This window comes from Ranitomeya variabilis, chromosome 3, assembly GCF_051348905.1.
Source record: "Ranitomeya variabilis isolate aRanVar5 chromosome 3, aRanVar5.hap1, whole genome shotgun sequence".
NCBI lineage: Eukaryota > Metazoa > Chordata > Amphibia > Anura > Dendrobatidae > Ranitomeya > Ranitomeya variabilis.
In genome coordinates this window covers 218,894,707-218,919,960 of record NC_135234.1, presented here as the reverse complement: position 1 = coordinate 218,919,960, position 25,254 = coordinate 218,894,707, and the positions used below count along the sequence as shown (strand labels likewise).

Sequence of the window (25,254 nt, the reverse complement as noted above, 5' to 3'; positions counted from 1 at the left end):
AGAGACACTACATTGTACTATGAGGGACCCAGTAGCAATGCCGTCAACCAAAAGCGAGCACACCCACCTCTTCAGACAAACAGCAGTCTCACGGGTGCTTGCGCCAAGTCGCGATACCACGGCCCCGTGTGGGGAGTTTTGCCATTTAGGGAGGTGTAAACATGTCGTATGCTGTACAATCAGCTGCAGCAAATTAGACATTAGAAAAGTAATTCACAGGCAAGAGCTTTTCATAGGAAAGCTAGGTGTCGGCCGGGCAAGGTGGGGCAAAAGATTTCGAAATCCAGTTGTGGTTCATTTTAATGAATGTTAGATCGTCAACATTTTGGGTAGCCAGACGAGTCCTTTTTTCGGTTAATATTGAACCTGCAGCACTGAATACTCTTTCTGATAGGACACTTGCTGCCGGGCAAGCAAGCTCCTGCAATGCATATTCTGCCAATTCTGGCCAGGTGTCTAATTTGGAGGCCCAGTAATCAAATGGGAATGACGGTTGAGGGAGAACATCGATAAGGGATGAAAAATAGTTAGTAACCATACTGGACAAATGTTGTCTCCTGTCACTTTCAATTGATGCAGCAGTACCTGTCCTGTCTGCGGTCATAGCAAAATCACTCCACAACCTGGTCAGAAAACCCCTCTGTCCAACGCCACTTCTGATGTGTGCACCCCTAACACTCCTAGTCTGCTGCCCCCTGGAGCTCGTGTGAGAACGATCACGTGCGCTGTGTGCTGGGAATGCCTGAAGCAAACGGTCAACAAGAGTTGATTGTTTGGTTGCTAATATTAGTTCCAAGTTCTCATGTGGCATAATATTTTGCAATTTGCCTTTATAGCGTGGATCAAGGAGGCAGGCCAACCAGTAATCGTCATCGTTCATCATTTTCGTAATGCGTGTGTCCCTTTTTAGGATACGTAAGGCATAATCCGCCATGTGGGCCAAAGTTCCAGTTGTCAAATCTCCGGTTGTGATTGGTTGAGGGGCAGTTGCAGGCAAATCTACGTCACTTGTGTCCCTCAAAAAACCAGAACCCGGCCGTGACACGCAACCAATTTCCTGTGCCCCCGGGAAAGGTTCGGCATTAAAAATATACTCATCCCCATCATCCTCCTCGTCCTCCACCTCCTCTTCGCCCGCTACCTCGTCCTGTACACTGCCCTGACCAGACAATGGCTGACTGTCATCAAGGCTTTCCTCTTCCTCTGGTGCAGACGCCTGCTCCTTTATGTGCGTCAAACTTTGCATCAGCAGACGCATTAGGGGGATGCTCATGCTTATTACGGCGTTGTCTGCACTAACCAGCCGTGTGCATTCCTCAAAACACTGAAGGACTTGACACATGTCTTGTATCTTAGACCACTGCACACCTGACAACTCCATGTCTGCCATCCTACTGCCTGCCCGTGTATCCTCCCACAAATAAATAACAGCACGCCTCTGTTCGCACAGTCTCTGAAGCATGTGCAGTGTTGAGTTCCACCTTGTTGCAACGTCTATGATGAGGCGATGCTGGGGAAGGTTCAAAGACCGCTGATAGGTCTGCATACGGCTGGCGTGTACAGGCGAACGTCGGATATGTGAGCAAAGTGCACGCACTTTGAGGAGCAGGTCGGAGAACCCAGGATAAGTTTTCAATAAGCACTGCACCACCAGGTTTAAGGTGTGAGCCAGGCAAGGAATGTGTTTCAGTTGGGAAAGGGAGATGGCAGCCATGAAATTCCTTCCGTTATCACTCACTACCTTGCCTGCCTCAAGATCTACTGTGCCCAGCCACGACTGCGTTTCTTGTTGCAAGAACTCGGACAGAACTTCCGCGGTGTGTCTGTTGTCGCCCAAACACTTCATAGCCAATACAGCCTGCTGACGCTTGGCAGTAGCTGGCCCATAATGGGACAACTGGTGTGCAACAGTGTCATCTGCCGATGGAGTGGTTGGCAGACTGCGTTCTGTGGAAGAGCTGTAGCTTCTGCAGGAGGACGAGGAGGAGGAGGAGGAGGGGGTGCGAACGCCTACAGCCAACTGTTTCCTAGACCGTGGGCTAGGCACAACTGTCCCTAAATTGATGTCGCCTGTGGACCCTGCATCCACCACATTCACCCAGTGTGCCGTGATGGACACATAACGTCCCTGGCCATGCCTACTGGTCCATGCATCTGTAGTCAGGTGCACCTTTGTACTCACAGATTGCCTGAGTGCATGGACGATGCGCTGTTTAACATGCTGGTGCAGGGCTGGGATGGCTTTTCTGGAAAAAAAGTGTCGACTGGGTAGCTCGTATCGTGGTTCAGCGTACTCCATCAGGGCTTTGAAAGCTTCGCTTTCAACTAACCGGTAGGGCATCATCTCTAACGAGATTAGTCTAGCTATGTGGGCGTTAAAACCCTGTGTACGCGGATGCGAGGATAAGTACTTCCTTTTTCTAACCAGAGTCTCATGTAGGGTGAGCTGGACTGGAGAGCTGGAGATCGTGGAACTTTCGGGTGTGCCGGTGTACATGGCAGACTGAGAGACGGTTGGAGACGGTATTGTTTCCGCCGGTGCCCTAGATGCAATATTTCCTCCTACAAAACTGGTGATTCCCTGACCCTGACTGCTTTTGGCTGGCAAAGAAACCTGCACAGATACTGCCGGTGGTGCGGAAAATGGTGGCCTTACAGTGACGGAAGGGATGTTGCGTTGCTGACTAGCTTCATTGGCCGAGGGTGCTACAACCTTGAGGGACGTTTGGTAGTTAGTCCAGGCTTGAAAATGCATGGTGGTTAAGTGTCTATGCATGCAACTAGTATTTAGACTTTTCAGATTCTGACCTCTGCTTAAGCTAGTTGAACATTTTTGACAGATGACTTTGCGCTGATCAGTTGGATGTTGTTTAAAAAAATGCCAGACTGCACTCTTCCTAGACTCGGATCCCTTTTCAGGGATTGCAGACTGAGCTTTAACCGGATGGCAACGCTGTGCTCCAACAGGTTTTGGCTTTGACACGCGTTTTGGGCCAGATACGGGCCCGGCAGATGGAACCTGTTGCGATGTTGATGCCTGCTGCGGCCCCTCCTCCACCTCCGCTTCTGAACTACTGCCGCCTGCACCCTGTTCCCCCAATGGCTGCCAATCGGGGTCAATAACTGGGTCATCTATTACCTCCTCTTCGAGCTCGTGTGCAACTTCGTCTGTGTCACTGTGTCGGTCGGTGGTATAGCGTTCGTGGCGGGGCAACATAGTCTCATCAGGGTCTGATTGTGGATCTGTACCCTGAGAGGGCAATGTGGTGGTCTGAGTCAAAGGAGCAGCATAGTACTCTGGCTGTGGCTGTGCATCAGTGCACTCCATGTCAGAATATACTTGTAATGGGCATGGCCTGTTAAATGTTTCACTTTCTAAGCCAGGGACGGTATGTGTAAAGAGCTCCATGGAGTGACCCGTTGTGTCGCCTGCTGCATCCTTCTCTCTTGTTGTAGTTTTTGCTGAGGAGGACAAGGAAGCGACTTGTCCCTGACCGTGAACATCCACAAGCGACGCGCTGCTTTTACATTTACCAGTTTCGGAAGAGGAGGCAAAAGAGCTAGAGGCTGAGTCTGCAATGTAAGCCAAAACTTGCTGTTGCTGCTCCGCCTTTAAAAGCGGTTTTCCTACTCCCAGAAAAGAGAGCGTTCGAGGCCTTGTGTAGCCTGACGACGAAACTGGCTCCACAGCTCCAGACTTAGGTGGAATATTTTTATCCCCACGACCACCTGATGCTCCACTACCACTACCATCATTACCAGCTGACAATGAACGCCCACGACGACCTCTTGCACCAGACTTCCTCATTGTTTTAAAATCTTAACCAAAGTAACTTTATTTGTTGCTGTCAAACAACTTACACGGTGAGCTATAACTTCAGTATGATTTCAATATCCCTTAACAGGTTGGTGAGACCACAAGGAAAATCAGGCACAATGTTACACACTCTGTTTTCTGTGGCACAAAATCACAGAGATGACACACACGCAGGACTGTCACTCAAGCACTAATGTCAATATTAATCTCCCACCTAATTTATGTTTTTTTTTTTTTCAGGGAGACTTTAGAAACCAAATAATATTAAAAAAAAAAAAAAAAAAAAAAAGGCTTTCTATGGCCCACAATTAGAGAGAGAGAGGTGGCACACCCAGGAGTCAAGACTGGCACACAAGCTGAAAGGGCAATATTACTCTCCCACTGTTTTTTTATGTTTTTTTTTTTTTCAGGGAGACTTTAGAAACCAAATAATATTTAAAAAAATAAATAAATAGGCTTTCTATGGCCCACTGAATGAAAGGGAGAGAGGTGGCACACCCAGGAGTCAAGACTGGCACACAAGCTGAAAGGGCAATATTACTCTCCCACTGTTTTTTGTATGTTTTTTTTTTTTTTTTCAGGGAGACTTTAGAAACCCAATAATATTTAAAAAAAAAAATAATTAGCCTTTCTATGGCCCACTGAATGAAAGGGAGAGAGGTGGCACACCCAGGAGTCAAGACTGGCACACAAGCTGAAAGGGCAATATTACTCTCCCACTGTTTTTTTATGTATTTTTTGTTTTTTAAGGGAGACTTTAGAAACCCAATAATATTTTAAAAAAAAAATAAATAGCCTTTCTATGGCCCACTGAATGAGAGAGAGAGGTGGCACACCCAGGAGTCAAGACTGGCACACAAGCTGAAAGGGCAATATTACTCTCCCACTGTTTTTTTATGTATTTTTTGTTTTTTAAGGGAGACTTTAGAAACCCAATAATATTTAAAAAAAAAAATACATAGGCTTTCTATGGCCCACTGAATGAAAGGGAGAGAGGTGGCACACCCAGGAGTCAAGACTGGCACACAAGCTGAAAGGGCAATATTACTCTCCCACTGTTTTTTGTATGTTTTTTTTTTTTTTTTCAGGGAGACTTTAGAAACCAAATAATATTAAAAAAACCAAAAAAAAAATAGCCTTTCTATGGCCCACTGAATGAGAGAGAGAGGTGGCACACCCAGGAGTCAAGACTGGCACACAAGCTGAAAGGGCAATATTACTCTCCCACTGTTTTTTTATGTATTTTTTGTTTTTTAAGGGAGACTTTAGAAACCCAATAATATTTAAAAAAAAAAAAAAATAGGCTTTCTATGGCCCACTGAATGAGAGGGAGAGAGGTGGCACACCCAGGAGTCAAGACTGGCACACAAGCTGAAAGGGCAATATTACTCTCCCACTGTTTTTTTAGGTTTTTTTTTTTTTTTCAGGGAGACTTTAGAAACCAAATAATATAAAAAAAAAAAAAAAAAAAATAGGCTTGCTATAGCCCACTGAATGAGAGATAGCACACACAGCAGTGGCACACAAGCCCTGACTGAGGCCAATATTTTTCTCCCACTGATTGATGTCGTGTTTTTGTGTTGAGGTAGAATTTAGAACACAAATCACGGAAAAAATAAATAGGCTTTCTATGGCCCACTGAATGAAAGGGAGAGAGGTGGCACACCCAGGAGTCAAGACTGGCACACAAGCTGAAAGGGCAATATTACTCTCCCACTGTTTTTTTATGTATTTTTTGTTTTTTAAGGGAGACTTTAGAAACCCAATAATATTTAAAAAAAAAAATAAATAGGCTTTCTATGGCCCACTGAATGAGAGGGAGAGAGGTGGCACACCCAGGAGTCAAGACTGGCACACAAGCTGAAAGGGCAATATTACTCTCCCACTGTTTTTTTAGGTTTTTTTTTTTTTTTCAGGGAGACTTTAGAAACCAAATAATATTAAAAAATAAAAATAAAAATAGGCTTGCTATAGCCCACTGAATGAGAGATAGCACACACAGCAGTGGCACACAAGCCCTGACTGAGGCCAATATTTTTCTCCCACTGATTGATGTAGTGTTTTTGTGTTGAGGTAGATTTTAGAACACAAATCACGGAAAAAATAAATAGGCTTTCTATGGCCCACTCAGTGAGAGATGGCACACACAGGGATGGCACTGTAGCAGAAATGCCAATCTTAATCTCCCACAAAAAAAAACAAAACAAAAAAAAAAACTGTCCTACAATTACTATCTCCCTGCAGTAATGTAAGCCAGGTATGGCAGGCAGCAATAGGAGTGGACTGATGCACAAATTAAATAAAAAGTGTGGACAAACAAAAAAGATAGCTGTGCAGAAAGGAAGGAACAAGAGGATATGTGCTTTGAAAAAAGCAGTTGGTTTCCACAGGGGCGTACACACAGCAATACAGCTATCACGGAGCCTTCTAGGGCAGCCCAATGAGCTACAGCGCTGAGGGGAAAAAAAAAAAAAAATAGCTTCCACAGTCCCTGCACACCGAAGGTGGTGTTGGACAGTGGAAATCGCTGCAGCACAAGCGGTTTGGTGGTTAGTGGACCCTGCCTAACGCTCTCCCTGCTTCTGACGAAGCGGCAGCAACCTGTCCCTAAGCTCAGATCAGCAGCAGTAAGATGGCGGTCGGCGGGAACGCCCCTTTATAGCCCCTGTGACGCCGCAGACAGCAAGCCAATCACTGCAATGCCCTTCTCTAAGATGGTGGGGACCAGGATCTATGTCATCACGCTGCCCACACTCTGCGTTCACCTTCATTGGCTGAGAAATGGCGCTTTTCGCGTCATTGAAACGCGACTTTGGCGCGAAAGTCGCGTACCGCATGGCCGACAAGCACAGGGGTCGGATCGGGTTTCATGAGACGCCGACTTAGCCAAAAGTCGGCGACTTTTGAAAATGATCGACCCGTTTCGCTCAACCCTACATGTGTCATCTGTTTTTTACTTTCTATTGGTTTGGAGAAACCATAATTTTTCATATGAGAAAAACGGATGTCACACTGATGGTAGAAGCGGACACAGACTAGAAACAGATAAAAAATCCCCTTTACATTACAACATACCAGTCCTCTCCATTTTGGTGGTCTGCAGAGCGAGGAATGGAGGTCCCTCAATCTAATAATTGATGAGTGCTAATGGGGAGCCCCACCAGTGCAGTGGGGTACTCGGTACCGGGTCCGGTCTTAAAGGGGATGTCACGGTGGCTGCGACCCGGTCCATGGCCCTGGGTGCTCAATTAAAGGGAAAGGTCTATAAGGGTATTGTGAATAAAGTCTATTGTTCGTGAAGCCACCTGTGGTTTTCGGTCAGTAGGGACCGATGCTGTTATAGGGGTCCTCTGGGGTGATGTTATGCAGCAAGATGGTGACGTTTCCCACAGGTGAAGCGGGGTCCCCAGGGCTTCCCAGGTGTAGGGCACCGATGGTGTGGTGGATGGTATGGCAAAGAACGAGGACACAGGTTTGCAGTCTTACCTGGTTTACTGATGATAGCAGTCCTCAGTCCAGGGTACCAAGTGCATTGTAGCTGTGGTCCGGCCGGCTTCGAGGCAATAGGAGATCCCTCTCCCAGGTGAGGTCCATAAGCCTTTCCTACTTGCGCTATTTAGTTGATTAGGTCCCTGCCACTTGAAGCTTATTGCAAGTCCCCTCTCTCCTGTCCTAAGACAGATGTCTGTACGATAGGCAGTTCGAGCCTGTTTATAGCGTCTCTATCATGACCCGGGCTCTAAGGTTACTGCTTCACCTCAGACTTGATGCGGGCAATTGACATACAGTCCTATGCCCTCCGATTCTGTCGAGAATCCTGGAGAACAACACGACCTCGGGCTCCCGGTACCCAGGTTCTGCGCTCTGGCTCCTAGGGTGTCCTTCCGCTGTTCCCCTCCTGAGCCTCTTCCTCTGTGCTTCTTCCCTCTAAGCTCCTCCACTATTCAGCTCTCCTTCGGATTCTCCCTCTTTCCAGAGGTAGCAGCTCCCTCGTGGCTGCTCGGCCCCTACGTCTGCTCCAGCCATCCTTCTACTCTCCTCTCCTCTCTCAGACTGGCTACAACTAACTGGCTCCTCCTCCAGACCAGGATACATAAAGTCTAAGGGAGCTCCCCTGAATCCGGGTCCTGGGCTCCCCCTCCTGGTCTAGATTCAGATGTGTTGAATGTGAGTGCCTTACCTGATAGAGAGAATCTCCCTTGCCTCCAAGCATAGCATCATCCTCCCCGAAAGGAAGGCAACATCACTGCAACAACCGGTTACCTGGTGTGTTGCACTAACAATCAGTCCCCATTTATCACCTATGCTGTTTCTATTAGCATTTATTTTGCTTTTAGTGTGTTTTTTTTTAAATCAGACTCATTCCAGATATGGCTTGGATTTGCATGCGATATTTACATGGCTATCTTACCACGGCACTGAGGTGGATTATTGCTCCATCTTTCTTCGAGTCTGCAGGTAATTGAAGCTTTACCAATAAGCTGAAATCCTTCTTCACAGTAATATGTTATAGTATCATTGTAAAGGTATTCGTCCAAGTGAGGACTGTACCATCCATTTTCTACATATCCAGGATTAGCACATGTTCGAGCTGGAATAGAGCTGATATAAATTAATATGTATGCACATCTATACTATTTAGATGCAATATACTGCATATATTCACAATTTGTGCACAATGCTAAAGAAAAGTATTTGCTATTTGTCACGTTATTGTTTCAGATCGTTCAACTAATTTAAATTCCTTCTTACAAATTTAAATTTCTGCACTTTTGTTTTTTATTTCCCGACTTCCAACAGCCATAACTGTTTTTTTTCTGTCGACATAGCCGTTTGATGACGAGTTGTACTTTTTGAATGATACCATCCACTTTGCCATATAATGCTTTATACTTGTATTTTTTTTAACCTGTGCTTTTTTTGCGCTGCAAGGCATAGTTTTTATATTTTTGGATATGTACAACAGATTGCAATTTTTTCAGCCAGGCAAGATGACTGAAAAACTGCAATTCCGTGTAAGCAATAATTGTATATTTGAAATATTGAACATTAAGATATCAAATATTAGAATATAACATTTTATGCAAGAGCAGTAAAAAGCATATGGCCAGATTGTCTAATTTAAGTATGTAATAACAAAGGATAAAAAAACCTTGATTAATACAGGCAATAAAGTATGATGTATGATACCTTTGCAAAGGGTACTGCATAGTGTCTGGTTCACAGCCTATTAGTCACACCCCTACTTTTCGATTAGGAGGGCTGACCAGCACACTCTCAATGCATCCCAGTGTGAACACCCCTTATGTGAGACCGAACATGTTTGGGCTCGGCTGCACCCCAAAAAATATAGTGCAAAAAATACATACAAAAATAGTGAGGTATTGGTTGATATTTTGGCCAAAATACGTAAGCTCGTAACCCACACCAAGGGCCCCCACGCTTTGCAAAGGCCAGATAAATCACATCAGCCACATTACCTTATATCCAGATTTGCACTTTCCTCCTTATAGAAACCCAACTATGTTAGTTAGACACAACTTATTCTTCATGAAACCATGCTGGTTGTCAGTTATTATATCATTATCTACAATATATTTCTGCAGGTTATCTCTTATAATGCCCTCAAAAAATTTTCACATTACTGATGTCAGGCTTACCGGACGGTAGTTGCCTGGATCCACCTTCTTACCACATCAGCCATCCTCCAATCCCGTGGCGCCACCCCTGTTACAAGAGAGCCTAAGAATATGAGATACAGTGGTCTGTCAATTATTGACCTCAATTCTCTCAGTATCAGTGAATGAATGCCATCTGGGCCAAGGGATTTGTCAATGTTTAACCTCTTTGCAACCTCCTCTGTACTAGTACGGCGGAGGTTGCTTCCCTCCCTTTGATGTGGGCTCCAGCAGTGAGCCCACATCATTCCCAGTACATCTCAGCTGTTTTGAACAACTGACATGTGCCTGGATCAGCCGTGGGTAAAATCGAGATCAAACTCTGACAGCAGCATTTAACGCGCCATTGGGCCAGAAATCCACCCACCGGTGACCCCAATCACGTGATCGAGGGTAACCAGTGGGTTGGCATGAAAACCAGAGGTCTCCTGGAGACCTCTATGGTTGTCAGTGCCAGATTGCTATGAGCGCCACCCGATGGTCGCCGCTCATAGCAAGTCAGCAATTCTGATACATACAGGTGATCTGATCATCGCCTGTATATAGCAGAGCCGATTAGGTTATGGCAGCTTCTAGTCTCCCATGGAGACTATTGAAGCATGCCAAAAGTAAAAAAAATCAGTTTTTAAAAATATTTTTAAAAAAAATGTTTAAATCATCCCCCTTTCGCCCCATTCAAAATAAAACCATTAAAAAAAATTAAACATGCACATATTTGATATCACTGCGTTCAAAATCACCCGACCTATAAAAAAAAGGATTAACCTGATCGCTAAATGGGGTAGCAAAAAAAAAAAGTCAAAATGCCAGAATTAAATTTTTTTGTCGCCGCAACATTGCATTAAAATACAATAATGGGTGATCAAAAGATCGTATCTGCACCAAAATGGTATAAATAAAAACATCAGCTTGGCACGCAAGAAATAAGCCCCCACCCAACCCGAGATCCCGAAAAATGAAGATGCTACAGATCTCGGAAAATAGCACAATTTTTTTTTAACAAACTTTGGATTTTTTTTCACCACTTAAATAAAAAAGAACCTAGACATGTTTTGTGTCTATGAACTCATAATGACCTGGAGAATCATAATGGTAGGTCAGTTTTAGCATTTGGTGAACATGGTAAAAAGAAATTAAAAAAAGTTGTAGAATTGCACTTTTTTTGCAATTTCACCACACTTGGATTTTTTTTCCCCATTTTTGAGTACACAATATGGTAATACCATCGGTGTCATTCAAAAGTACAACTTGTCCTGCAAAAAACAAACCCTCATGTGGCCATATTGATGGAAAAATAAAAAAGTTATGGCTCTGAGAAGAAGGGGAGTGAAAAACAGAAATTAAAAACGAAAATGGCCAGGGTCTCTAAGGGGTTAAATTACTCAGATGAAGGTGTACTTCTTTTTGTGTTAAACTAGTTATATCAGGCGGTGAACTTGTAACAGACAGTTCATTGGTGAACACAGATGAAAAGTGCCTGTTTAATATCTCAGCTTTTTCTTTGTCCTCTATAATTATCTTGTTATTATCATCTTTTAAGGGGCTGATGCCATCTGTTTTTTTCTTTTTTGGTGTTGATGTATTTATAAAATTTTTGCGATTCATTTTAATGTTGCTGGCGATTTGTTTCTCTGTGGATAACTTTGCTAGCTGGATTTCTTTTTTCCATTTCTTATTTAGATCTTTATACTCCTGAAATGCTTTTTCAGTATTCATGGCTTTCAAGATTTTGAATGCCCTTTGATTTTGTCTGTTAAACTTTGTACTGTTTTATTTATCCATAACGGTTTATTTGTATCCCTTGACATTTTATTACGAGAGAGTAAAAGTTTTCTGCAGGATTCTAGTATTTCCTTAAAAATGCCCCATTTATGTTCAGTATCCCAGTTATCATGACAAGGTCCCAGTCTGGATGATTAAGCTCTTCCCATAATTTGTTGAAATCAGCTTTCCTAAAATTCCAGGTTTTTGCATTTTCCCTTTGAATGTTTGAATGTTTGATTGAAAATTAAATTGAAACTTACTATGTAAGGCTGCCGTCACACTAGCAATATTTGGTCAGTATTTTACATCAGTATTTGTAAGCCAAAACCGGAAGTGGAACAATTAGAGTAAAAGTATAATAGAAACATATGCACCACTTCTGCATTTATCACCCACTCCTGGTTTTGGTTGCAAATACTGATGTAAAATACTCACCAAATACTGCTAGTGTGACAGCAGCCTTATGGTCACTGCTTCCCAAATGCTCCTTGACCTGTAGATCTGAAATTGCATCTGGTCTATTTGACAGAACCAGATACAGCAGCTTACCTCCCGTGGTTGGTTCATCTGCCAGCTGAGAGAGATAATTTTCCTGAAGTGTGGATGAGAACTTGTAGCTTTTAGCAAAACCAGAAAATTCTATGTCCCGTTGAATGTCTGGATAGTTAAAATCTCCCATAATAAGATATAATAATTATGGGGGATAACTCAGGAGACTCTTTGCGTGGAACAAGACAACTACAGGATACAGTTTTATAAGTGGTAAAGTCTATATTATCACACGGTGAGTCAAACAGGTGCAGAGAGAAACTCAAGTCCACAACACTTGGTGTAAATATTAAACGCAGCTTAGCAGTCTATAGGAACCTTCAGAGGAAAATGCAATCACGCAGAAAGTCTATGAAGCACAATTATTCTTGAGGATACTTGACACGAATAAGTCCTTGCTTAGTCCAAAACACAGATAGATATGCTTATAAGGCAGTTCAAATAATATATTGGCTCCACCAGGGAGGCCTGGGTAATAGTCTCAGGTTCTTGCAGAGCAGCAAACAGCTTACATGTCCAGCAAATGCAGATGGAAGTAAACACGAGCAGCAGATGAAGGAGGATTACTGGAACTGGTGTATGCAGCAGGAACTCAGAGCAGAGTAGCAGGATCACCCCACAGGTTCACAGGAGCAGGTTGTAGGGGTTTCACTCACTCAGGTGCGACGGCTGACACTTAGGAGGCTGGTTCCAACAAAAGTTCAAAGGTTTATTGCTTCATAAACCAGTTAGCATAAACAGAAAACAAATAGCCTTTAACTCAGGCAAAAGGAAAAAACAACTGTCCATTCCTTCAGACTCAGACCTGGAGCCTTAACACCCTCTGGAGGCTAGCACCTCCACACATATCCACTGTGTTAAGTATTAGGCTTTCTTTTATAGGTCTAACCACACCCAGAACCCATCACATGATTAGACATGTGGTTGTGACATCACCACAGGTCCTGACACACATATAGGTAGCTATGGTTACATCACAGCGGCAAGCCATCTATGTGACACATATCTCCCGTCGATTAGCCGTCCTTTAGCCACGCTACATACCTCCCCCTCTGCCTAAAGCCGTGGGGCTTGGCACTTTCCCCCACTAGACAAGGGATTCTTGACAGGGCATCCGCATTACCATGCAGCTTCCCGGCCCTATGTTCCACATGGAAACAGAAGTCCTGCAGGGCTAAGAACCAACGGGTGACCCTAGCATTTCTACCCTTCGTTTCCCTCATCCATCTAAGTGGGGCATGGTCGGATATCAGCCTAAATTTACGCCCCAGCAGATAGTACCATAACGTGTTCATGGCCCACTTTATGGCCAAGCACTCCTTCTCTACGACTGAGCAGTTCTTTTCAGACGAGGACAGCTTCCTACTCAGATAGAGAACAGGATGCTCCTCCCCATGTAGTTCTTGGGAAAGGACTGCTCCTACCCCAACATCTGAGGCATCTGTCTGAAGAATAAACTCTTTCTTGAAGTTTGGGGCCATCAGAATGGGTTGCTTACACAAAGCCTCTTTCATTTCTTGGAAGGCTGACTCTGTTTCTTTGGACCACTTAACCATTACTGATTTTGTCCCTTTTAGCAGGTCAGTCAGAGGCGCAGCCATCGTGGCGAAGTTTGGGATAAACCTCCTGTAATATCCCACGATTCCCAGGAAGACTTTAACTTGCTTCTTGGAAACTGGTTTTGGCCATGTTTGAATCGCCTCCACTTTACTGATTTGGGGTTTTGTTTCTCCATGACCCACTATATATCCAAGGTACTTAGCTTCTTCTTTACCCAAGGCACACTTCTTCGGGTTTATTGTAAACCCGGCCTCTCTTATAGCATCAAACACTGCTTGGACCTTTTCCAGATGACTTTCCCAGTCCGGGCTAAAGATGACAATATCATCCAGGTACGCAGCAGCGTATGCCTTATGGGGTGCAAGGATTCTATCCATAGCCCTCTGGAAGGTCGCCGGAGCTCCCTGTAGGCCAAAAGGCATCCGGACATACTGAAAACATCCATCTGGTGTAGAAAACGCCGTCTTCTCCTTGGCTTCCTGTGCCATGGGGATCTGCCAATACCCCTTCGTCAAATCCAAGGTGGTTATGTACCTGGCGGGCCCAAGCCTTTCGATGAGCTCATCAACGCGGGGCATGGGATATGCGGCAAACTTGGAGACCTCATTCAACTTCCTATAGTCGTTGCAAAATCTCCACTCCCCATCAGGTTTTGGGACCAGGACAATTGGGCTCGACCAACCGCTCTTGGATTCCTCAATAACTCCAAGCTTCAACATACGCTCCACTTCCTTGAAGATTACTTCTCGACGTGCCTCAGGAATTCGATAGGGCTTCACATTCACCTGCACATGTGGCTCTGTCAGGACCTCGTGCTCTATGACCTTCGTGTACCCAGGTAAGTCAGAAAACAGGTCCCTGTTCTTCTGGAGTAACTCCCGGCACTGCTGTTTCTGGGCCTTCGATAGCGTCTCCGCTATAGTAACCCCTCCAACCTCACCTTCTGGGTTGCTTAGCAAAGATGGAGTTACTGCCGGCTCTCTATCTTGCCATGGCTTGATGAGGTTGACATGGTAGACTTGGATTGGTTTCCGTCTACCTGGTTGGTGAATTTTATAGTTTACCTCACCAACCTTCTCTACGACCTCATATGGCCCTTGCCATTTGGCCAAGAACTTGCTCTCCACCGTCGGGACTAATACAAGAACTCGGTCTCCCGGTTTGAACTGCCTAACTCTTGCAGACCGGTTGTAGACCCTGGCCTGAGCTTCTTGTGCCTGGAGGAGGTGTTCTTTCACGATAGGCATCACCTTTGTAATCCTCTGCTGCATCAGGGCCACATGCTCAATGACGCTTCTGTGGGGCGTAACTTCGGCTTCCCAAGTTTCCTTGGCTATATCCAGGAGTCCTCTCGGATGTCGGCCATATAGAAGCTCAAACGGTGAGAACCCTGTGGAGGCCTGTGGAACTTCACGAATGGAAAACATCAGATATGGTAGGAGACAGTCCCAGTCTCTACCGTCTTTCTCTACAGCTTTTCTCAGCATGCTCTTCAGTGTTTTGTTAAATCTCTCAACAAGACCATCTGACTGGGGATGGTACACCGAGGTCCTCAACTGGGAGATTTTCAGGACTTTGCATAACTCCCTCATCACCTTGCTCATGAAAGGTGTCCCCTGGTCAGTCAGAATCTCCTTCGGCAGACCTGTCCGGGAAAACACATGGACCAACTCGCGGGCTATACTCTTCGAGGAAGAATTTCTCAGAGGAATTGCCTCAGGATAGCGTGTGGCATAGTCCAGGATGACTAATATACACTCACTGGCCACTTTATTAGGTACACCTGTCCAACTTCTTGTTAACACTTAATTTCTAATCAGCCAATCACATGGCGGCAACTCAGTGCATTTAGGCATGTAGACATGGTCAAGACAATCTCCTGCAGTTCAAACCGAGCATCAGTATGGGGAAGAAAGGTGATCTGAGTGCCTTTGAACGTGGCATGGTTGTTGGTGCCAGAAGGGCTGGTCTGAGTATTTCAGAAACTGCTGATCTACAGGGATTTTCACGCACAACCATCTCTAGGGTTTACTGAGAATGGTCCGAAAAAGAAAAAAAATCCAGTGAGCGGCAGTTCTGTGGGCGGAAATGCCTTGTTGATGCCAGAGGTCAGAGGAGAATGGGCAGACTGGTTCGAGCTGATAGAAAGGCAACAGTGACTCAAATCGCCACCCGTTACAACCAAGGTAGGCCTAAGAGCATCTCTGAACGCACAGTGCGTCGAACTTTGAGGCAGATGGGCTACAGCAGCAGAAGACCACACCGGGTACCACTCCTTTCAGCTAAGAACAGGAAACTGAGGCTACAATTTGTACAAGCTCATCGAAATTGGACAGTAGAAGATTGGAAAAACGTTGCTTGGTCTGATGAGTCTCGATTTCTGCTGCGACATTCGGATGGTAGGGTCAGAATTTGGCGTAAACAACATGAAAGCATGGATCCATCCTGCCTTGTATGGAGCATCTTTGGGATGTGCAGCCGACAAATCTGCGGCAACTGTGTGATGCCATCATGTCAATATGGACCAAAATCTCTGAGGAATGCTTCCAGCACCTTGTTGAATCTATGCCACGAAGAATTGAGGCAGTTCTGAAGGCAAAAGGGGGTCCAACCCGTTACTAGCATGGTGTACCTAATAAAGTGGCCGGTGAGTGTATACTGATGGCTCCGGGCTGATTTAACTAAGGGACCGACCAGGTCCATGGCAATTCTCTCGAATGGTACCTCAATAATGGGCAATGGCACAAGGGGGCTCCGGAAATGAGGACTGGGGGCAGTTAGCTGACATGTAGGGCAAGACCTGCAATAGTTCACTATTTCCCGGTGACACCCAGGCCAATAGAACCTCTGCACAACCCGTTCCTGCGTTTTTTCCACCCCTAGGTGTCCACCCAAGATGTGTGAATGGGCCATATCCAATACCTTCCGTCTATACGGACCCGGCACTACCAACTGTTCTATCAACTCCTCCCTCATTTTCGTGACTCGGTACAACAACTCCCCATTCATCAGAAAATGCAGAAATCTTGCGTCTGCCCCCGGCTCCTGTGCAACCCCATTAATAACTGTGACATTATTAAAGGCTTCCCTCAGAGTTGGGTCCCTATGTTGGGCAGTCCCAAAATTTTCACCGGTTACCTCTAACTCCAGAATGTCAGATGCAGGGGACACTTCCTCCTCATCCCCAAGCAGGACACAAAAAGGAAACCTGTCTGTTTCTGGGTGTGGCGATAGCTTTTTAGGGTTCATTGGTTCCCTACTCTTGCTAGTGACCTCAGAACCCTTACCCCACAAATCCCAAAACAAACAGAAATCCCGACCAATAATTATAGGGTGCAATAAGTCCCGAACGATGCCAACTTCATGGGACTCAGTGCCACACGCCGTTTGAATATCCACCCTGGCCATAGGGTAGTCCTTGGCATCACCATGTATGCACCGCACGCCGACCTTCTTTCCTGGGAGCAGGTGGAGAGGGAAAGTGGCCCTCACCAGGGTCACTAAGCTCCCTAAGTCTAACAGCGCCATTGCTGCTCGACCGTTCACCTTTACAGAATACGCTTGAGGCCCCTCGTTGGGCGGAGAGTTCACACTACAGGCTGGATATGCATAGTATGAACTACGGCGTCCCATGCTGCAGTCCATCTGCTCAGTGGTCTGGGAACAACGGGCAGCTATATGTCCTGGCCCGTGGCACCTCCAGCAAATAATATCACCCGTAGGGACCTTGGGCACCACCTCCCCCGCCCTTTGTGACCTTGGACGCGCCACCCCTTTTTGGGACTCAGCAGCTTTCTGGGACCCCCAGTATGGCATGGGCTGCCTCCCAAAGGAGCCTTCCATCCCTTGGTATCTCTCGACCAGTCCAATCAGTTCGTCGGCATTCTGGGGATCACCCTGGGCAACCCAAGTCTGTATGGACCTCGGGAGGGAATGCACAAACTGATCCATCATCACCCGTTCTACCTTCTGTGCAGGCGTAGAGGACTCTGGCTGCAGCCATTTTTGGACCAGGTGCAACAGGTCAAACATTTGGGAGCGAGGCGGTTTGTCCCGGTGATAGGCCCAGCAGTGAACTCGCTGTGCCCTAACAGTCAGTGTCACCCCCAAACGTGCGAGAACCTCGGCTTTCAATTTGTCATACTCCTTGGCATCCTGCAAGGTCAAATCATAGTATGCCTTCTGAGGTTCCCCCGTCAGGTAAGGCGCCAACACCTCTGCCCACTGCTCTGGCGGAAGTTTTTCCCTCTCAACGACCCTCTCAAACACCGTCAGGAAGGCCTCAACATCATCCCTGGGAGTCATTTTCTGTAATGCGTGTCTTACCGTCTTCCGGATGGTGTCATCAGCCAAACCTGGGGTTGGGGCGCTCGTCTTGCCCTGGATGGCGGTTGCCAGAAGCTGCATCTGCTGCCGTTGCTCCTGCTGGTTCTGTTGCATCTGCTGCCGTTGCTCCTGCTGGTTCTGCCGTTGCTCCTGCTGGCTCTGTTGTATCTGCTGCATCAACAGCTTGTTGGTCTCTTGCTGGTTCTGCTGCAACTGTTGCATAAACAGCCTGTTAGCCTCTTGCTGCTGTGACTGCGACTGGACCAAGTGTTTCAGCAGGTCCTCCATTTTCCCCGGCAATGCTTGCTGGCTTACAGCCGACTTGATCCAGGACATTCAAAAATAGACTTACGTCTCCACTGGGAACGCTTCCCGCATTCTCCACCAATTGTAGGGGTTTCACTCACTCAGGTGCGACGGCTGGCACTTAGGAGGCAGGTTCCAACAAAAGTTCAAAGGTTTATTGCTTCATAAACCAGTTAGCATAAACAGAAAACAAATAGCCTTTAACTCAGGCAAAAGGAAAAAACAACTGTCCATTCCTTCAGACTCAGGCCTGGAGCCTTAACACCCTCTGGAGGCTAGCACCTCCACACATATCCACTGTGTTAAGTATTAGGCTTTCTTTTATAGGTCTAACCACACCCAGAACCCATCACATGATCAGACATGTGGTTGTGACATCACCACAGGTCCTGACACACATGTAGGTAGCTATGGTTACATCACAGCGGCAAGCCATCTATGTGACACATATCTCCCGTCGATTAGCCGCCCTTTAGCCACGCTACAAGGTATATAGCCAGGGAGTCACCAGGGTCTGGAGCTGGATGCAAGGCAGAATACTCTAGCACAGACTGAAGGCTGGGGTGGAGTTTTATAGCAGGAAGACACAGTGCACATGAGACCAAAGACGCCATCTTGGAAAAGGGCAGTAATGCGCAAAAGGTAATAAAAAATGATCAGAGTCCTGACATTACTCCCTCCTTAGAAGCGGCCTCAGGATGATCCTGGACCTGGTTTCTCAGGGAATCTCTGATGAAAACGAGAAATCTTCTGTTGGGCATTGATGTTTTCCACAGGTTCCCAAGAGTCTTCCTCAGGGGGATATCCCTGCCATCTTATCAGATATTGGAGCCGATTCCTGCGAATCCTGGAATCAACAATTTCCTCCACCACAAATTGTTCTTGCCCATCAATCACCACAGGCTGCGGAGGTGGCACAACACGTCCCTGGAAGGTATTAAGAGATACAGGCTTTAGTAAAGATACATGAAAAACTGGGTGTACCTTCATAGTCCTAGGCAGCTTTAGCCGGCAGGCCACAGAGCTCACAATACCGTTGATCTTGAAAGGGCCAATGAATTTCTGTCCAAGTTTTTGTGAAGGAACTTTTAACTTCAGATTCTTAGTTGCTAACCACACGGAATCTCCTACCTTGAACATGGGTGCAGGTTTACGGAATCTATCAGCCGATCTCTTATAACGTTCTTGAGCTGTGGTCAGGGATTCCTTCAGTACCTCCAGAATTTGCCTCATCGCAGTCAGCCTTTCCTCCACTGCCAGAACTGGAGAATTAATTGGAGACCTAGGTAAGATACACGGATGATAACCCAGATTGGCAAAGAAAGGTGTAAATTTAGTGGAGGCGCTCTGAGAACTGTTATATGAAAATTCGGCTAACGGCAGCAACTCCAACCAATCATCCTGGAGATGGCTGACATAGCATCTTAGATATTGTTCCAGCATCTGGTTGGTACGCTCAGTCTGACCATTTGTCTGGGGATGGTAAGCGGAAGAGACACAGACATTAATATTGAGTGCAGAGCAAAACCCCTTCCAGAATCTTGAAGTGAACTGTACTCCACGGTCAGAGATGATCTCATCCGGAACCCCATGCAACCGAAAGACATTCTGTATAACCAAGTTCACTGTATCTTTAGCTGAGGGGAGGCCGGTGCACGGAACAAAATCAGCAGCTTTAGTCAGGCGATCAACTACCACCATGATTGTATTCATGCCCCCCGATGTAGGCAGCTCCACAATAAAGTCCATTGATATAGACCCCCAAGGGCGGGATGGAACAGGTAATGGTTGTAGAAGACCCGTAGGTGCCACATGAGGAATCTTGTAATGAGCACATACCTTGCAAGAGAGAACATAGTCCTTGGTATCCTTCAGGCAAGTTGGCCACCAGAAGAATCAGCTCAGAAACTCTTGTGTCTTCTGTACCCCCTGTGACTAGCCAACTTGGAGTCATGTACCAACTTGAGGATCTGCAGACGGACGACCTCAGGGACGTAGATACGTCGATCTCTGAACCACATGCCACCCTTAAAGACAAGATTAATATCCACAGGTGGGTTGGCCAGAAATACATCACCATCATAGGCCTCCCTGCACTCCTTCCACAAGTCCTGATCGTGGATAACTCCGATGAAATTGGCATCAGAAAGAATGGTCTTGGACGGGGCTCCAGGTATGGAATCTGCAGCATGGATTCGGGATAAAGCATCAGCCTTCCCATTACGAGAACCTGGATGGTACGAGATAACAAAGTTAAATTGATTTAAAAATAAGTTCCAATGAGCCTGACTAGGAGAAAGACGTCTAGCGGATCTAAGGAACTCTAAATTGCGATGGTCAGTTAGCACTATGATCTGTTGTGCAGCTCCTTGCAGATGATGCCTCCATTCTTTGAAAGCCGCAATAATAGCCAGCAATTCCTGGTCTCCCACGTCGTAATTCTTCTCTGCTGAGGTTAGTCTACGGGAAAAGAAAGCACAAGGATGTAGCAGACCCTTCTCCCCAGTTCTTTGGGAGAGAATAGCCCCCAAAGCATTATCAGAAGCGTCCACCTCCACAATGAAAGGATGTGTTGGATCTGGGTGTATCAACAGCGGTGCTGATGTGAAACAGATCTTCAGCCGATCAAAAGCTTCTTGAGCCTGTGAGGACCACTTAAAGGGCTTTTCCTTCTTTGTTAAGGAAGTAATGGGATGGACAATATCAGAAAAATTTTGAATGAAGCGTCTGTAGAAATTTGCAAAACCAATAAAACGTTGGACCTCCTTAACGTTCTTGGGTACCAGCCAGTCAAGGATAGTCTGAATCTTACCAGATTCCATGTTCAGCCCCTGGGGAGAGATGATATAATCCAAGAACTGTATCTCAGAACGATGGAACTCGCATTTCTCTGGCTTAATATACAGATGGTTCTCTTTCAGACATCTTAAAACAGTTTTGACATGTTCTTCATGTTCCTGTAGAGAGTCAGAAAAGATTAGTATATCGTCCAAATAGATCACCACAAACTGGTCCAACAAATCTCTGAAAATGTCATTAGCAAGGTGTTGAAACGTTGCAGGGGCGTTACAAAGCCCTAAGGGCATCACAAGAGATTCAAAGTGTCCATACCGGCATCTGAATGCTGTCTTCCACTCATCCCCTGGACGAATACGCACCAAATTATAAGCCCCACGAAGATCCAGTTTAGAGAACACCTTAGCATGGCGGACTCTTTCCAGTAATTCGGGAATCAGAGGCAAAGGGTAACGGTTTCATATTGTTACCTTATTGAGTTTCCGATAGTCAACACAGGGTCTCAGGGTCCCATCCTTCTTCTTTACAAAAAATATAGGTGCCCCTGCTGGTGAGGAAGAAGGACATATGAAGCCTTTGGCCAGATTTTCATCAATATACTCCTTTAAGGTTTGAAGCTCAGGTGCCGCCAAAGGGTATACGTTACCAAATGGAATAGCTGCCCCAGGAAGCAACTCAATGGGACAGTCATAATGCCTGTGTGGAGGAAGCTGATCTGCATTCTTCTTGTCACAGATGTCAGAGAACTCTTTATATGCTGGAGGTAAAGAAAATACCTGTACATGTGGTTCCGTAGTCGTGGACTCAGGGACAGCTTCTGTTAACGCTGAGTTGCTCCTTGTTGGAAAGATAATCTCCTTGGTCTCCCAGTTGATAATTGGGTTCTGAGAACGCAACCAAGGAATGCCTAAAATCACAGGAAAATGAGGAGAAGAAATTAGCAAGAAAGAAAGTTGCTCCTGATGATTAGACTCCAACAAAATTTCAAGGGGTACAGTCTCCTGATCCACAGGCCCAGAGATTAAAGGTGACCCATTCACTGTTTCCATGGTAATTGGAGAGGCTCTTTGCTGAATTTCAATACCATGTTCCTTGGCAAATGCGATATCCATGAAATTGCTACCTGCACCACAGTCAATCATAGCTGCACTGGAAATCCACTGTCCTGAACACAGGATCTTAATAGGGAGAGAACAGTGAGAGTTCTTTTCCTTAAGCTCCTTGGGGGGTGAAGTCATAGAAAGTGAATGGACTACAGCGTTTAAAGGCAAGCTACATTCAGAGATGTCAGATTCATCATCACAGTTGTCATACTCCCCTACTACTCCCCTTGTTAGGCCGTCTAGGACACTTAGGACAATTGATCAAGAAGTGGTCAGACTGGCCGCAGTAGAAACATAGACTTTCATGAAGGCGATGCTCCCGGTGCTCATTGATCTCGCGCCTCTGAACGGAATTAATTTGCATGGGCACCTCCTCCACCTCCCGAGATGTTTTACCTGCAGGCTCTTTGGAAGGAAGGGAAAAGTTAGAAATACGGTTATATGCAGCAAACTTCTCCTGCCTACGCTCAGTTAGGTGAATGTCAATGCACACACAATGCTGTATAAATGTCTCTAGCTCTTGTGGTGACTCAGAGTGAGCTAGTTCATCTTTTACAATACTAGACAGACCCCTTTTAAAAATAGGCAATTGTGCATAACTGTCCCGAATGGTATTTACTGATAATCTCCTGAATTCAGTAGCATACTCAATAACAGAACGTTTTGCCTGGCGTAAAGACAATAAAGCAGATTCAGCGGTTGCACGGTGATTAGGATCATCAAACATTAATGCCATATCGGCCAAGAAATCATCCAAGTTATTTAACCGTGGGTCACGAGACTCAATCATTGGATTCGCCCAAGCGAGCGCTCGTGCGGTCAGCAGCATTATTACACACAATACTTTGGATCTATCATTAGGAAAACAGTCAGCATGCACATCAAAGTATAGCATACATTGATTCACAAAGCCAAGAAATTTGTCGCGATCACCATTAAATCTGAATGGGGGCAACTTAGGTGGGCTAGCTGGTGGCGGTTGCCCAGAGGGAAAAGTCGCTTGTGCAGCTATGTGCGTGCTTATGTCCTGAAAAGCCCGTCCATACTGGGACTCTACGCCAGCAAGTTTGTTTTCCTGGGCTGCCATGCAGGTGCTTAAGTCCTGCAAAGTCTGTCCAAACACTTGTTGATTGTGTTCAAAGCTTCCAAACTTCTTTTGCAGACCTTCCACATCTTTCTGCAGTGATCTAATTATGGAAAACACCTGCTCTAATCTGCTCTCTGCAGTCATTGTTCCAGCAGTCTCCTTTTTTTAGGCTAGAGTATCCTGTAATAATTATAGGGGATAACTTAGGAGACTCTTTGCGTGGAACAAGACAACTACAGGACACAGTTTTATAAGTGGTAAAGTCTATATTATCACACGGTAATTCAAACAGGTGAGGAGAGAAACTCAAGTCCACAACACTTGGTGTAAATATTAAACGCAGCTTAGCAGTCTATAGGAACCTTCAGAGGAAAATGCAATCACGCAGAAAGTCTATGAAGCACAATTATTCTTGAGGATACTTGACACGAATAAGTCCTTGCTTAGTCCAAAACACAGATAGATATGCTTATAAGGCAGTTCAAATAATATCTCAGCTCAACCAGGGAGGCCTCGGTAATAGTCTCAGGTTCTTGCAGAGCAGCAAACAGCTTACATGTCCAGCAAATGCAGATGGAAGTAAACACGAGCAGCAGATGAAGGAGGATTACTGGAACTGGTGTATGCAGCAGGAACTCAGAGCAGAGTAGCAGGATCACCCCACAGGTTCACAGGAGCAGGTATATAGCCAGGGAGTCACCAGGGTCTGGAGCTGGATGCAAGGCAGAATACTCTAGCACAGACTGAAGGCTTGGGTGGAGTTTTATAGCAGGAACACACCGTGCACATGAGACCAAAGATGCCATCTTGGAAAAGGGCAGTAATGCACAAAAGGTAATAAAAAATGTTCAGAGTCCTGACATAAGAACTCTATTACTGTTTGCTGCCTTTTTAATTTGTTGCAGCATGTCATACTCATAAATTTCACCTGTTCAGCTAAATTAGGAGGCTTGTAGCAAATTCCAATTAGCAGCTTTCCATTATTGCCATCACCACGTATAGTTACCCATAGTAATAGGCTGAATTGGATATCTCTTTTACTCTAAATCATATTGATATAATCTGCATGTTTATTCACAAATCCTCAATTGTCAACAAATATCAAGAAGTAGGTTACAACATCCTGAGCGCTGGTACTATGTTCTTGCCAAATGAAATAATCATCCATCGGCCGATCCAGTTTGTTGGAAGAGAACAGGGTTCCCTTTTTCATATTATCAGGAAAAATACCAGTTTTTGGTATGTGTGGATAATACTATCTGTCCATTCTTCCACATACTGGTACCCATGTGTCTCCTAAATCTTAGCAACCTCCACAAGAATATATATATATATAAAAAATATATAAAAAAATATTAAAGCACATTATCATTGCCTCTAGATCCTGTATTCCATCTCACTGTAAATCCACCTCAAACCTCACCTCACCTTGTCCCACTGGATTCATCATAAGGTGAAAGATATAGTGAGGACGGACGATCTTACTTGATTTTGTTGTATTTAAATATAGATGATAGCTTATTCTGTCGTTATTTTACTGATTTTGCAACCTTGAATCTAAAGGCCTTCATACACATTAGACTGGGGTTAGCCAAAACAAAAACGTGGTCAGACAGTCCAAGGGTGGGGCAGGCAGCAGAGGTGTAATACAAATAGCCAAAGTCAGGAGCAGAGAGGTCAGACAGGATGGGTAACCAGGCTGGGTCGTTAACACTAGAAGTCCCAGAGAGGGGTCATTTAACATTTCTACCTTTGGAACCCAGAGACGGGTGGAATGACCTGAAGGATTTTAGCTAACATCCTCTAATCACCGTCTTTTGTTCTGTAATTAAGGCCATTACTGTCGCACCACAGGAGGTTGTTGTTTTCCATTGAGTTTAGCCATTTAAGGTACCGTCACATTAAGCGATGCTGCAGCGATATAGACAACGATGCCGATCGCTGCAGCGTCGCTGTTTCGTCGTTGTGTGGTCACTGGAGAGCTGTCACACAGACAGCTCTCCAGCGACCAACGATGCCGAAGTCCCCGGGTAACCAGGGTAACCAACGGGTTACTAAGCGCAGGGCCGCGCTTAGTAACCCGATGTTTACCCTGGTTACCAGTGTAAATGTAAAAAAAACCAAACACTACATACTTACATTCCGGTGTCTGTCGAGTCCCCCGGCATCCGCTTCCCTGCACTGTGTAAGCGCCGGCCCTAAAGCAGAGCGGTGACGTCACTGCTGTGCTCTGCTTTACGGCCGGCAGGCGCTGACACAGTGCAGGGA

General features: G+C 45.5%; 1 protein-coding gene across 1 annotated transcript in view; it reads right to left on the bottom strand.

The window, feature by feature from the left end:
- Positions 1–25,254, bottom strand: part of LOC143815681 (sushi, von Willebrand factor type A, EGF and pentraxin domain-containing protein 1-like) — a 493,353-nt gene that overhangs the window by 222,232 nt on the left and 245,867 nt on the right. Inside the window, exon 6 of the mRNA XM_077295192.1 lies at positions 8,229–8,408. Within this exon, the coding sequence (XP_077151307.1) occupies positions 8,229–8,408 (180 nt within the window). The remainder of the gene's footprint in view (positions 1–8,228; positions 8,409–25,254) is intronic.